The sequence below is a fragment of the Macaca thibetana genome, chromosome 4, assembly GCF_024542745.1.
Source record: "Macaca thibetana thibetana isolate TM-01 chromosome 4, ASM2454274v1, whole genome shotgun sequence".
In the NCBI taxonomy this organism is placed as follows: domain Eukaryota; kingdom Metazoa; phylum Chordata; class Mammalia; order Primates; family Cercopithecidae; genus Macaca; species Macaca thibetana.
The window spans coordinates 17141575-17155288 of NC_065581.1; the positions used below are offsets into that span (position 1 = coordinate 17141575).

The 13714-nt window shown below is 39.8% G+C and overlaps 1 protein-coding gene across 1 annotated transcript in view; it reads left to right on the forward strand.

Moving 5' to 3' along the window:
• The window catches only part of STMND1 (stathmin domain containing 1), a 104917-nt gene extending 91534 nt beyond the window's left edge, over positions 1 to 13383 (forward strand). Inside the window, exons 4-6 of the mRNA XM_050788045.1 lie at positions 2969 to 3120; positions 11512 to 11643; positions 12687 to 13383. Coding sequence (XP_050644002.1) covers positions 2969 to 3120; positions 11512 to 11643; positions 12687 to 12974 — 572 coding nt within the window. The 3' untranslated portion in view covers positions 12975 to 13383. The remainder of the gene's footprint in view (positions 1 to 2968; positions 3121 to 11511; positions 11644 to 12686) is intronic.
• Positions 13384 to 13714: the final 331 nt, after the last annotated feature.

Consider the following 13714-nt stretch of genomic DNA (forward strand, 5'->3'; position numbering starts at 1 on the left):
TAAATATTAGCTAGATAAGAAATGAAACTGTATGTTCAGTATGATGTCGAACTTATAAAAATAAAATTTTGTATATTAACAATGGTAATCTCTGGGTGGTGAAAGCATAGGCATTTTTTTTAATCTTTTACTAGTTTCTGTATTTTCTAAGTTTACTACAGTAACTATTACTTTTATAATCAAAAGAAGCACAACATGGTTTTTAAACAATCTCCAATATTCTCCAATGTCCCAAGAAAGCGTGAAAATTGTTGAAATGACTGACATATTCCAGGAATCTCTGTATAAGTTAGCTGCTGTAAATATCAAGCCAAATTCTTTAGAGAACTCCAAAAAGAATGGATCGCAATGGTTACAATGATTTTACTATGTTAGCGACAGATGTCAAACATGACATTCCTTTTAGAAACATCCTGGGAGAGAAATGAACCACTGACAGTGGAGCTGCTTACATGACGTATTTGGGAGAACACTGGGACAGTTGAGAGAGTGAAGGTTGGAGCCAAGCAGACTTAGATTTAGCCCTGTGTAACACACATGCTACCTGTGTCACCATGGTAAGTTAATTAGCTTCTCTCACATCAGTGTTTATTTCTAAAATAGGGATAATAATAGCACTCTGAGTTGATGTTTACATTTGATGTCATACATTGTGTCAAGTACTTAGTATAGTGCAGGTGCCTAAGTGCTCAGTAAATGATCATTATTATTATTTTGACCCTTCCAAACAAGGCCACCTTCTAACCAAAAAAATCATTCCAATTCCTTGAAGGGGATTCACTTCTGACCTTTTCATTGAAATCTTCTCCATTGTTTCAAGTTTCTAGTTGACCTCCCCCTCTGACATGTTTTACTACACCGTGCCAAAATCTGTACAGAGCACTTTAAAATCAGAAGCAGCTCTATTTCAAACACTTGCAAGAGTAGAAAAAACAGCACTAGACAGATATTGACAGGAGGAAAACTGTTGGAGTTACTTGCAGTGGCCAATCCTAGAAATCTCTTATACCGGAGAGGTTAATATGCTGAAGTGAGAGACATCTGATTACTGTGTGTGAGTGTGTGTGTGTGTGTGTGTGTGTGTTTTCTATCTTCCCAGCACAAATTCATGAAAGGTCTCACTGCTAACCACTGAGATTAGAAATTTTCACCGGGCAAGGTGGCTCATGCCTGTAATCCCAGCTCTTCAGGCGGCTGAGGTGGGCAGACCACCTGAGGTCAGGAGTTTGAGACCAGCCTGTCCAACATGGTGAAATCCCATCTCTACTAAAAATACAAAAATTAGGCATGGTGGCACACACCTGTAGTCCCAGCTACTTGGGAGGCTGAGGCAAGAAAATCGCTTGAACCCAGGAGGAGGAGGTTGCAGTGAGCTGAGATCTCGCCATTGCACTCCAGCCTGAGTGATAAGAGTGAAACTTAATCTCAAAAAGAAAAAAAAGAGGCCGGGCGCGGTGGCTCAAGCCTGTAATCCCAGCACTTTGGGAGGCCGAGACGGGCGAATCACGAGGTCAGGAGATCGAGACCATCCTGGCTAACACGGTGAAACCCCGTCTCTACTAAAAAATAGAAAAAACTAGCCGGGCGAGGTGGCGGGCGCCTGTAGTCCCAGCTACTGGGGAGGCTGAGGCAGGAGAATGCCAGGAACCCGGGAGGCGGAGCTTGCAGTGAGCCGAGATCACGCCACTGCACTCCAGCCTGGGCGACAGAGCGAGACTCTGTCTCAAAAAAAAAAAAAAAAAAGAAAAAAAAGAAAGAATTTTTTATGGGAAAATGCCATCCACTAAATGGAATGGACTTGGTTACATCAGGACTTCCTGATGATGACAGCATAGAAGATAGCTCACTTCTCAGGACTTCCTATTGCACTGTTACAGACAGGAAAAGCAAAACTGTCTTTGGCCCAACAGGCCAGCGCCGTTTGTTTTATAATGTGATGGCATAACCGTGGCTGCTTATTTGCTTGTTTATGTAATTGGATGATTTGTGATGGGGGAGCCTCTCTCATTAGTGCAGCTTATAAAGACTCCCCCATAAACTGTTTCAGTGCTTATATTTAGAATCATGAATAAAAATTTAGCTGATATCACTCTTAACTCCAATTCTGATTTGGTTCAAAGACTCTTTTCAAAAAGGCACACTTTTACTTATGTAGACTTAGTAGATGGCGTAATTATAAACTTAGGGTTGCAGAACTAGAAGTCTCTTGGCAACATCACGCTGTTTATCCTTTGTATACAAAGCATGGAAACCAAACCACAACTCAAAGAATCACCAAAAGAATATCTGATTCTTAGCTGTGGTTTAGCTTCATAATTACTCGAGCAAACCAACGTCGTCGTACCCAAGTGTGTAAGTGTTGTTACCACAAAGAGGCAGTCCACAGCAGCACACAGAAAGGCTTTTTGTTATCTTAATATGTGGTCTGCTAAGTAAACGGTATATTATGTTGATGTGTATCCTCTGTAAGAACATGAAGAATCTGGCCGGGCGCGGTGGCTCAAGCCTGTAATCCCAGCACTTTGGGAGGCCGAGACGGGCGGATCACTAGGTCAGGAGATCGAGACCATCCTGGCTAACACGGTGAAACCCCGTCTCTACTAAAAAATACAAAAAACTAGCCGGGCGCGGTGGCGGGCGCCTGTAGTCCCAGCTACTCAGGAGGCTGAGACAGGAGAATGGCCCGAACCCGGGAGGCGGAGCTTGCAGTGAGCTGAGATCCGGCCACTGCACTCCAGCCTGGGCGACAGAGCGAGACTCCGTCTCAAAAAAAAAAAAAAAAGACAAAAAAGAACATGAAGAATCTGAACTTCGAAGGATTACAAAGACTTATAATAGAAATATATTAAGTGTTGAAGCTAAGATCTAATTAAGCAGCATGGTTTGTAAGGCATCCATTTAGCATTTGATTGAAAAAACCTTGATTCTTAAATTTTGCTTTCTTTTTTCTTTTCCTCTTTTTTGGAAGATCTAGTAACCAATGGATTAATCAATAAACCCCAACCCCTAGACAGTCGAGAGCGACAGAAGTCATCAGATATCCTGGAGGAACTAATTGTTCAAGGAATTATACAAAGCCACAGCAAAGTATTTAGAAATGGAGAATCATATGATGTCACGGCAAGTAATTTTGTAATTAACATTAGCTTATAGTTAAAATTAGCAATAGAATATGATGGATCATGAGTCATTATTTCCAGCATATGCAAGTTACAATACAGATAACAGCATTTATTTAAGTCCCTTAAATTCCCCCCCCACCTCCACACACCATCTCATATGGTTTGGTTCTGTGCTCCCACTCAAATCTCACCTTGAATTGTAATCCTCAGGTGTCAAGGGTGGAACCAGGTGGAGGTAATTGAATCATGAAGTGGTTTCCCTTATGCTGTTCTCATGATAGTGAGTGAGTCTCACGAAATCTGATGGTTTTATAAGTGTCTGGCATTTCCCCTGCTTGCACGCATTCTCTCTCCTACCGCCTTGTGAAAAGGTTCCTTCCACCATGATTGTAAGTTTCCTGAGGCCTTCCCAGCCATGTAAAACTGTGAATCAATTAAACCTCTTTTCTTTATAAAGTTATTATAAATAAACGTAATTTATAAAGAAAAATACCCAGTCTCAGGTATTTCCTTATAGCAATGTGAGAACAGACTAATACACCATCCTTCTTTGTGGACTCAGGAATTGCTCCAATTATTAATGATTAATTGATCCAGTAAAATGTATATTGGGTTTTACTAAATTTGAGAAACAGTAGGCCCCACTGAATAACATACTTTCATTCTTTCAAATGTTTTTCTTGAGCACTACCTATGTAATAGGCATTGTGCAGGGCATTAGAAATGTAAAACTGAATCTGATTTATTCAGTAAGAAAATAGGCCTGACAAGTGTTTGAAGTGATGGCTATGCTAATTACCCTGACTTGATCATTACGCATGTATCAAAACATCATACTGTACCCTATAAATATATACAATTCCATGTCCATTAAAAATAAAGTAAAACTTTAAAAGAGAAATAAATAGGCCTAAATGCCAAAGCTAAAACAAATATGGCTGTACATTTATCCATATGCACACCCCAAAATCAAACATGAAGAATTAAATAGAATTCTAGAAATTGCTGTACTATTATTTTTCTTTGTTAATTTATCCTGATTAATCTGTCATAGTTTTTCCTCAGCATGAATAATATTTTTACTCTGATTTTAACTAGCTTGGCTAAAGTCTAGAGTTCTAATTTTTTTTTTTTTTTTTTGAGATGGAGTCTTGCTTTGTCACCCAGGCTAGAGTACAGTGGTGCGATCTTGGCTCACTGCAACCTCTGCCTACTGGGTTCAAGCGATTCTTCTTCCTCAGCCTCCCTGGAAACTGGGATTACAGGTGCCCACCACCATGCCTGACTAATTTTTGTATTTTTAGTAGAGATGGGGTTTCGCCATCTTGGCCAGGCTGGTCTCGAACTCCCGACATTGTGATTCACCCGCCTCGGCCTCCCAAAGTGCTGGGATTACAGGTGTGAGCCATTGCGCCCTGCTCTGACTGAGTTCTAAATTTTTAAATAAATTCTGTGGAAACCTGTGAAGAAGATAGCAGACTTAGTTGTTGCTGTTATTTTGTTTTGTTTTCTTGTTTGTTTGGGTTTTTTTTTTTAAGCCAATGCTCCCAGGCACTCCGAGTAGTCCTTAAAGTACAGGCAGAAGAGAAAAAGTGAAAAAAAAAAAAAGAAATAACAGTGAAAAGAAGCCAGAGAAAAAAAAGAAAAGAAAAGAAAAGAAAACAAGCCAGAGAAAAAAATGAATGAAAAAGCAAAGAAAGAAAAGGAAATGGTGGAAATAGAGATCAGAAATTACCCAAAGGCTACTTAATGGTTGCCTATCCCTGTGTTGTAGGGCAAACAGTCCATTAGGAATTAAAAACTCATTATTTAAATCAAATTTGCCACCTAGACTGAGTTACTTAGTGTTTGAATAAAGTTAATTTCCTCCTTTGTGTATGGGGAATGTTGAGAACTCATGAATAAAAGCCAAAGTGGCATTTTCTTTTGAAAAAGGAAAATAAATCCTGCAGAAAGTATTTGGGAGAAAGGAAAGGAGATTGCCAAACCTTGTGAATAACATTATCAGGCTGCCAATAATAAGAGGATGTCGGGGGGTAGGGGGAGGGCGGAAAGGAAGGTAAAAATGGATTATATAATGGAAAAGATAATGCCAACATAATGACAATTTACATTTGCACAACGCTATCATGATACAAGGCATTTTAGAGTGCCTTATCTTATTTGAAAGTACTAGAAGAAGGATGGGTTTTTAATATCAAAGGGGAGAGGAAAGATTTTTTTCTAGCTGTAGGTCAGTCTGTAAGGGTCAGAAAAAAAGAAAGTGTGTCAAAAGAAAAAGGAAAGCAAGTTTGAGAGGAGGCAGATAGATTGTGGAAACATTCAGTAGCTAAACAATGTCTTCTTAAGGAAAATGCTACAGAGACTTCGATGTCTACATACATACACCAGTAGGAATCACATTAAAACGTTCTCCGTGATTCAGCTGCCAGAGATGAATGAGTTCTGACTTAGACTTCGCAAGGGAGCCTGCAAGGTTAATTAATATAAACTACCTTGTGAAAGAGATGCACCTTTAAAAAAATAGTAACTATGGGCTGGACTTTTAATAGCATCATTAAGTGAACCAAAGATGAAGACTATTTTTCATATTATATAGGCATAGAATGGTTGTTGGGAATGTTCTCAAAAGGATTTAAATGTAACAGCTTTCAGGAATGGCACAATTTTGTTTTTTTGGCTTTGGTATTAGGCCAAGATATCCCAGCATAAGCCAGTCTTGCAACAGACCAGGCAGTAACACACAGCTCTCTTGTTCTATCGCCTAATCCAGTGCTCCTTAACCTGCCGGTACATTGGAGTCACCTGGGGATATTTCAGACATCCCAGTGTCTAGGTACCACTTCCTACCACACAGCCTGGGCGTGTGGCCCTGCTTTCACACTTCTGAAAGCTTCCAGGCGATTCCCATGGGCAGCCCAGGTTGAGAACTACTGCCCTGAAGTTTCACCAAAACTCTACGCAATGCTCCCAAATTCATTACCAAAGCTGGGAAGGGTTAAAGCATTTGAAATCATTCTTGATTCCCTATTCATTGTGAAAGAGAATTCTGAAATATTCCTGAAAATATACCATTTCAGGAATAGGAACTAAGATTATACTCAGGAAGCCTAAGGAAATAAAGGAGATGCAGTTTCTGTGTCACAGATAAAACTTCTTTCAATTCAGGGGTAACTGAGAACATATGTGTGTCAGACACCAGGTGTCTTGCATATTTTGGGAAGAGTTATGAGGCCAATGTAAAAAGATGAGAATGAATATTGAAGGACTGAGAGGGGAACTGTCTTAAGAATGGAAATATTATTAGATAATATTCATCATTAATAATATTAATACTTTGAATATCTAATATTTAATAAGTTTTTCAAACCCAGGCTGATAAAACTGGCTACAAACAAAACAAGAATTCAAGGGAAACAAAAAAGGGATAGTCAATAAAAAGATATTATGTCAGCAGTTACTACAATGTGGTGAATCTTAACAGACATGTAAATATTATTTTTTCATTGCTCTAGGGGAAAACATTCTTTTAAATAAAATATTATGGGAAAATTGAATAAATGCGAAAATACTTTGAGTCTCATGCTCTACCAACTGAACTAGCCAAGCAGCCAAGGAGAATAATTTAAAAATAAGACTTCTTATGTGGAACAATAGTGTTATTAAATATGAGGGCATTTCAGACTTAGATCTGGCTGCTTCTTAGCCAGGTCATTATCTTTCATTGAGTTATTTAGAGTGAAATTGAATAAAGGATGTTGAAAATTGAGGGTTCACCTTCATGAAGGTCCCTCTTCCGAAGCAGGGGCGTCCCCATAAGCTAGTCTCTCCCTAGAGGTAAGGAGAGGATCTGTGTCCACCACAGAGCCCCCTTTGTCTTTTTTCTTAATTTTATTTGTAAGCTTGCTAGTGAACACCATAGTAATTTCATAGTACTCTCTGGATAACCATCTTTCAGGAATGTTTATGCTAGAATGGTTTATGTTTACTTAAGAGTTAAAATCAGGCTGGGCTAGGTGGCTCATGCCTGTAATCCCAGCACTTTGGGAGACCAAGACAGGCAGATGGCTTGAGCCCAGGAGTTTGAGATCACCTGGGCAACATGGTAAAAACCCACGTCTTAAAAAAAAAAAAAAAAAAAAAAAAAAATTAGCTGGGCATGGTGGTGTGCACCTGTAGTTCCAGCTACTTAGGAGGCTGAGGCTGGAGGATCACTTGAGCCTAGAAGGTCAAGGCTGCAATGAGCCTTGATTGTACCACTGCACTCCAGCCTGGGTGAAAGAGCGAGACCCTGTCAAACAAAAAACCCAATTAAAAAAAAAAAAAAAAGGGGGATTAAATGTGCTAGGCTCACATTTGTAATCCTAGTGCTTTAGGAGGCTAAGCTGGGAGTGTCCCTTGAGTCCAGGTGTTCAAGACCAGTCTGGGCAACAGGGTAAAATGCCATTTCTTAAAAAAAAAAAAAAAAAATTAAGAGTGAAAATGATATGTAAGAAATATAAGATTAAGAAGCTAAGTATCAGATTGTTAAGTGAATCTCTCAGTGTATTTTTAAACATTCTAATGAGACTTAAGTGACTATATTGTAAACAAACATTGGTTTTATGTACACCTGTCAATATGTGTATGGATTGCTATAGACCTCCTTAGAGAAATGTGACTGGCTCTCACTTATCCACATAGGTATTATTGAGTTCGTCTTCTATCCCAAATTCATTTCTCCCTGCCACTTAGCACATCATGGGGTCTCCCTACCTGAGGCCCTGTGAATTCACTACTGACCTCTGTGTCTGGTAACGTTTATTCCCTTCTCTGTGCAACTTCTGTACTTGGGAACCTGAAGTGTAGTTGGAGGGTTTGTTCACATTGCATAAGAGTCTCTAACATTATTTGTTGAACCTCACAGAGAGTTTTTAAGGAGGAGGAAGTTGACTGAGTTAGGACTCAGTAACACCAGCTAATGATCAGAGTGACCTTCCCCAGGAGGCCTAACAGTGACAAAACAAGAATGAAGGATCTTTTGCAGGACTGGCCTGTTCTATCCACAAGACTCCCTTAAGGGAACAAAATGAAGACAGGTTCATCCGTAGGTCAATAGTTAATTAAGAAAGCTCTGAGGAATGCACAGTGTATGTAAGAAGCAAAATATACAAGTTAGTAGCTAGAAACAGGACTCTAATCTAATTGTAGCATTTTGAACTTGGCAGTCCTCTAAAAGTATTCTTTAAGAAAATAATTGAACTGGTAACTTCTGTAGGTTGATTTTGTTGTGGCCAATTTGTTGTTGTTTCCACTGGTAACACCTCTCTAAGCATAAGGTGATCATTGTTATTTTTTTTTTTTTTTAAAGAGACAGGGTCTGACTACATTGCCCAGGCTGGTCTTGAATTCCTGAACTCAAGCAATCCGCCTGCCTCAGCCTCCTAAAGTGCTGGGATTATAGTGTGAGCCACTGTGCCCGGCCCATTGTTAACATTTTTAAGTGCCAACATTTGATAAATTCTGACTTCATAAAATTCAATTGTAAAGGATACAGATATCTTTCTAGATGATTTTTATTTTTTTACCTAAAATGTGGAACTCAAGAAAGAACATGGCTTGCACAGGTAGGATTAACTTCCTCTATGGGGAGGATCATTGTAGGATTAAGCCACGGGAAGAGGTGACCAAAACAGAAAAATTCAAGTTCTCTCAGAACTCCTGATCTCAGAATTTTAGTCAAGGTTCAGGCTCCTATGTATAGCCTAATCTGGCATTTCTTTAGTGGATCTTGGATTACTACTTAATTTTCTTTTAGCCTTCTATGCATGAACATCCCTAAAAAATCATTTTCTTGCTAATTTCACAGTATCTCTAGTTGAGCCACCAAAGCAAGTATTTCCCTCTTTTCAGCGGGTGGTTTTTGCCAGCAGGAAACTCAAGAGCCAATTGTCATAAAAATAATACAAAATGATGATGGGAGAGGGAACTTGCTTTGACAAACATTCCACGGTTTTCAAGTAGTGAAAAACTTTGCACCGCATAAACCGTCCGATGGGTCTAAAGGAGCCAAAACGTCAATACGTGTTTTTTCTTTAGAAGACTTTCTAAGAATCATAGATTTTAGAGCTGAAAGAAAGCTTAATAGGCCTCCACCCCCTTGCTGCTTCACAGTTGAGAAAATTGAGTCCAAAGAGAAGAGCTGCCTGGGTCTCCACTACACACTGGGCGTTCCTGCTGCCTGATGGTCTCCCCCCGGGCTGCAGGCTCTGCTTCCTCCCCTCTGTGCTTCGGTCCCTGTCCGCTTTGTCCTGGTTATGAGTTTGTGTTCTGCCTTTGGAAAAAGTCACTGCTTTGACCGAATGAAAAGTAGCTATCATTTGCAGAGTGGCTACTTTATCCTTTTCTTTCTTTTTTAAAACCAATCCCAAAATATGTATTATTAAACTTATTTTACAAATGAGGAAACCATAGATTGCAGAGTTTATGGAACCATACAGAATCAATGCACACGCTGGGCGTGGTGGCTCACGCCTGTAATCCCAGCACTTTGGGTGGCTGAGGCAGGTGGAACATCTGAGGTCAGGAGTTCAAGACCAGCCTGGCCAACATGGTGAAACCCAGTCTCTACTAAAAATACAAAAATTAACCAGGCATGGTGGCACACACCTGTAACCCCAGCTACTTGGAAGGCTAAGGTAGGAGAATTGCTTGAACCTGGGAGGCGGAGGTTGCAGTGAGCCAAGATCGTGTCAATGTACTCCAGCCTGGGTGACAGGGTGAGACTCGGTCTCAAAAAAAAAAACAAACAAAAAAAGTCATTCAATAGTCCAGCCAGGATTCAAACCCAGGGCTGACTAAGTCTCGGTCTGGTACCTTGTTTTACTCTGCGCTAAACTGCCTCTCTTTGTTTTATTTTGTCGGTACCTACAGCATTATAGTCTGGAAAAACAGTCTTTTAGAAATTACAATGAATATTAATAGCTTCTTTGCCTTTAAAAAAAAGTCTTTAGAGAAATTATCTAGAACAATATTCAGTTCATTTTGTAATGCAGCCTTGGAGTTAACCACCCCCCACCCAGTTGTAATAAATCTATATTTATATAGAAAGATGTCCGTATTAAGTTAATTGAAGAAAGTGAATTGCAGAGCAGTGTGTATAGTATAACTCCATTTAGGTTTTGTTTAACATTACAGATATCCTTAACATATCTATATGTGTATATATATGTGTGCAGAGCAGATATCTGAGAAGACACACACTAAACTCTTTACAAAGATTCGTGCTAAGGACTGGGATTGGGGGCCAGGTGGTTAAATAGAGGATAAGGAGATGATTTATGTATCAGTTATATTTTTTATAATCCATCTATATTATCTTAAAACCAATTTTTAAAACAAAAACATATACATTGAAACTTTCTTCATAAATAGTTTATGACAACTTTACTTATTTTGGAACTAGAAATTATAATTAGAAAGTCATTATTACCACTTTGCACTGTTAAAAGGGTAGTTGATCATATGAAGTGAGATTTTTTTCCCTTGCTGTCATGAAAATGTTTGTCAAGTTCCTCCAGCAAAGCCCAGCACAGAGTTGTTGTTCGGTAATCGTTAATTATCTCTTTCTGCCACAAAACCAGAAGCAATGAGAACTACTCTCTACCCCAGATGAAAGTAACTTGTAGTTTGTGGAATATTATAAAATCATCAGGTTGAACTCTTCACCTTGAACTACAAATTCACCCCCATTCTCCACTGCTTTTCATCTTATATTCATTCTCAAGATTTTTTCCTTCTAAGGGGTCATCTTCTATGCAGTCTAAGAACACCTGCATTCGTAGGGCCTTTTTGTAATAGCTTGGTGCTTGTAAGGCATCGAATAGATCTTATCATTATAATTCTGTTGTTACCAACTTTCACATTGTTGTTTTTTAAATCTGCCCCTGAAAAGTTAGATTTTTAGAATTGACTTTATTCATTTATTTATTTATTTATTTATTTATTTATTTATTTATTTATTCATTTTGAGACAGGGTGTCACTCTGTTGCCAAGCCTGGAGTGCAGTGGCGTGATCTTGGCTCACTGCAACCTCCAGCTCCTGGGCTCAAGCAATCCTCCACCCTCAGCCTCCCAAGTAGCTGGGACTGCAGGCACACACCACCACACCTGGCTAATTTTTTGTATTTTTGTAGAGACGAGGTTTCACTATGTTGCCCAGGCTGGCCTGGAACTCCTGGGCTCAAGCAGGCTTCCCACCTCAGCCTCCCAAAGTGCTGGGATTACAGGCATGAGCCACTGCACCCAGCCTAGAATGTACATTTTATATTGTTTATTCTCTTTTGCCGTTCTCCTCTGCCAGTGAATATGATTGTTTCTTCATGTAAAAACAAAACGTTTTTATTCCAGTTGACCACGACTGAGAAGCCATTGAGAAAGCCACCTGCCAGACTGAAAAAACTCACAATCAGAAAGCAAGTGAAGGATTTCACAATGAAGGACATCAAGGAGAAGATGGAGGCCGCCGAGGAGCGCAGGAAGGTACTGAGCTCTCAGATGCTCCAGGCTTGAGGAGTTCGCTGTCTGCTAAAATGATCTCATGCCAGACCTCTCCTATCAGCAATTTTAAGACAAATTGCATGGATTTATAATCAGTATTTTTTTTTTATTATTTTACTAATTTTTTTAAGAGACAGTCTCACTGTGTTGCCCAGACTGGAGTACAGTGGCATGCTTGGAGCTCACTGCCACCCTGAACTTTTAGGCTCAAGTGGTCCCCCTGTCTCAGCCTCCTGAGTAGCTAGGACTACAGGCCCATACCACTACATGAGGCTGATTAAAAAAAAAAAAATTTTGTTTAGAGATGGGGTCTCGTTATGTAGCCCAGTCTAGTCTTAAACTCCTGGCCTCAAATGATCCTCCTGCCTTGGTCTCCCAAAGTGTTGGGATCACAGACATGAGCCACTGTGCCTGGCCTATAGCTAGGATTTTAATGATCTTTATGCTTTTTATTATATGTTATATGTTTAGTGGTTTTTTCTTAAAAATTTCCTTTCTGTTGTAAAGGAATAAATCAGGTTGGGTGAAAATTACAGTTGCATCCATATAGCCTAAGTAAGCAACATCCAATTCTTGGAATTAAATGAAGTATGGAGCATTCTTCATATGGAAAAAGAGAAACTTCAATAGAGGCTGGGGGCAGGAGGAGAAGCAGGGTTGGGGTGTGGTGTTAAACTGAGAGAAACCACTGCAGAGCATCAGGCTGCATTACTCCTACTGCATTTTCACCAAGGGCCCCCATAGCCCTCCACGTGCTCTTGGCCAGACCGAGCCTTCACAGCTGGGTCTGACAGCCTTTGTTTCCCAGCTCTCTAATTGGCCTATCAGAGAGCAAGGACCAGACTCCAAGCTCCATGAGGGCAGGCCCCATGTCTGCCTTCTTCAACAAGAGTTTCTCAACAAATGTTTGTTATATGACTGAATAATGACATAGAGAAGCCATGAATGTTCAATACAAGCAACATCAATCACAACTTGTAGAGAGTTATTCAGGCTCTTTTTCATTCTTTAATACTGCATTTCAGACCAAAGAAGAAGAAATAAGAAAAAGGTTACGGAGTGACCGACTTTTGCCTTCAGCCAATCATTCAGATTCAGCTGAACTAGGTGGGGCTGAGGTTGCATTTGCCAAAGGACTTCAAAGGGTGAGATCTGCTGGATTTGAACCGTCTGACCTGCAGGGAGGAAAACCATTGAAGAGGAAAAAGAGTAAAAGTGATGCAACCTTGATTGATAGAAACGAAAGTGATGAAAGTTTTGGGGTCGTGGAGTCAGACATGTCCTACAACCAAGAAGATGACATAGTCTACTAAGCCATTTTTTGTGAATTTCATAAGAAAGCATCCATTCTCCCCATTTGTGACATTTGTAGTATGTCTCATATTCTTTGACTGACTGACCTCATTCCACTGGGATTTCTGCCTTGGGCTTAAGGATGATTATGTGGGTTGCACAGGCTGAAGATCAGTTGAGTAAATTAAGTAGCTATGCTAGCTTTAAAAAAATGAGCGAGGGGGAGACTTGACCAGCATAGATATTTGGCACTCTCCTTTGTGTGGCTTCAAACATTATGGAGATGTCTTTAATTTATAAGTGCCTTCAGCTTACATGAATAAGTTCGTGCCAAATGAAATCCTTCCTGTTTACTCCTGCCTTGTGGCGGGGTCCATCTTCTGCTGGTCCTTTAAGACAAATTGCATGGATTTGTATTAAGTATTTTAATGGTTTGTATGTTTTTTATGCTGTATGTCTATGGTTTTATAAATTTTTTTCTCCGTGTTGTGAAGGAATAAAGCAACGTCTTGAAGTTGGTTGAATTACAGTTTTATCCATATAGTTTACGTTAGCAATATGTAATCTCAGAATTATATAAAGAATGGAGTTTTCTTCTTGTGCAAACAGAAGAACTTCAGTTGAGGCTGGGGTGGAAGGAAGGAAGTTGTGAGGGTGGGGATAGACTGGGAGTCAGCCTGCTACCAGTGTCTGTCTTCCCTGCAGACATGCTGAGCTGAGAAGCTGCTGGTTCTCATCTTATTGTCAATATACCATGGTT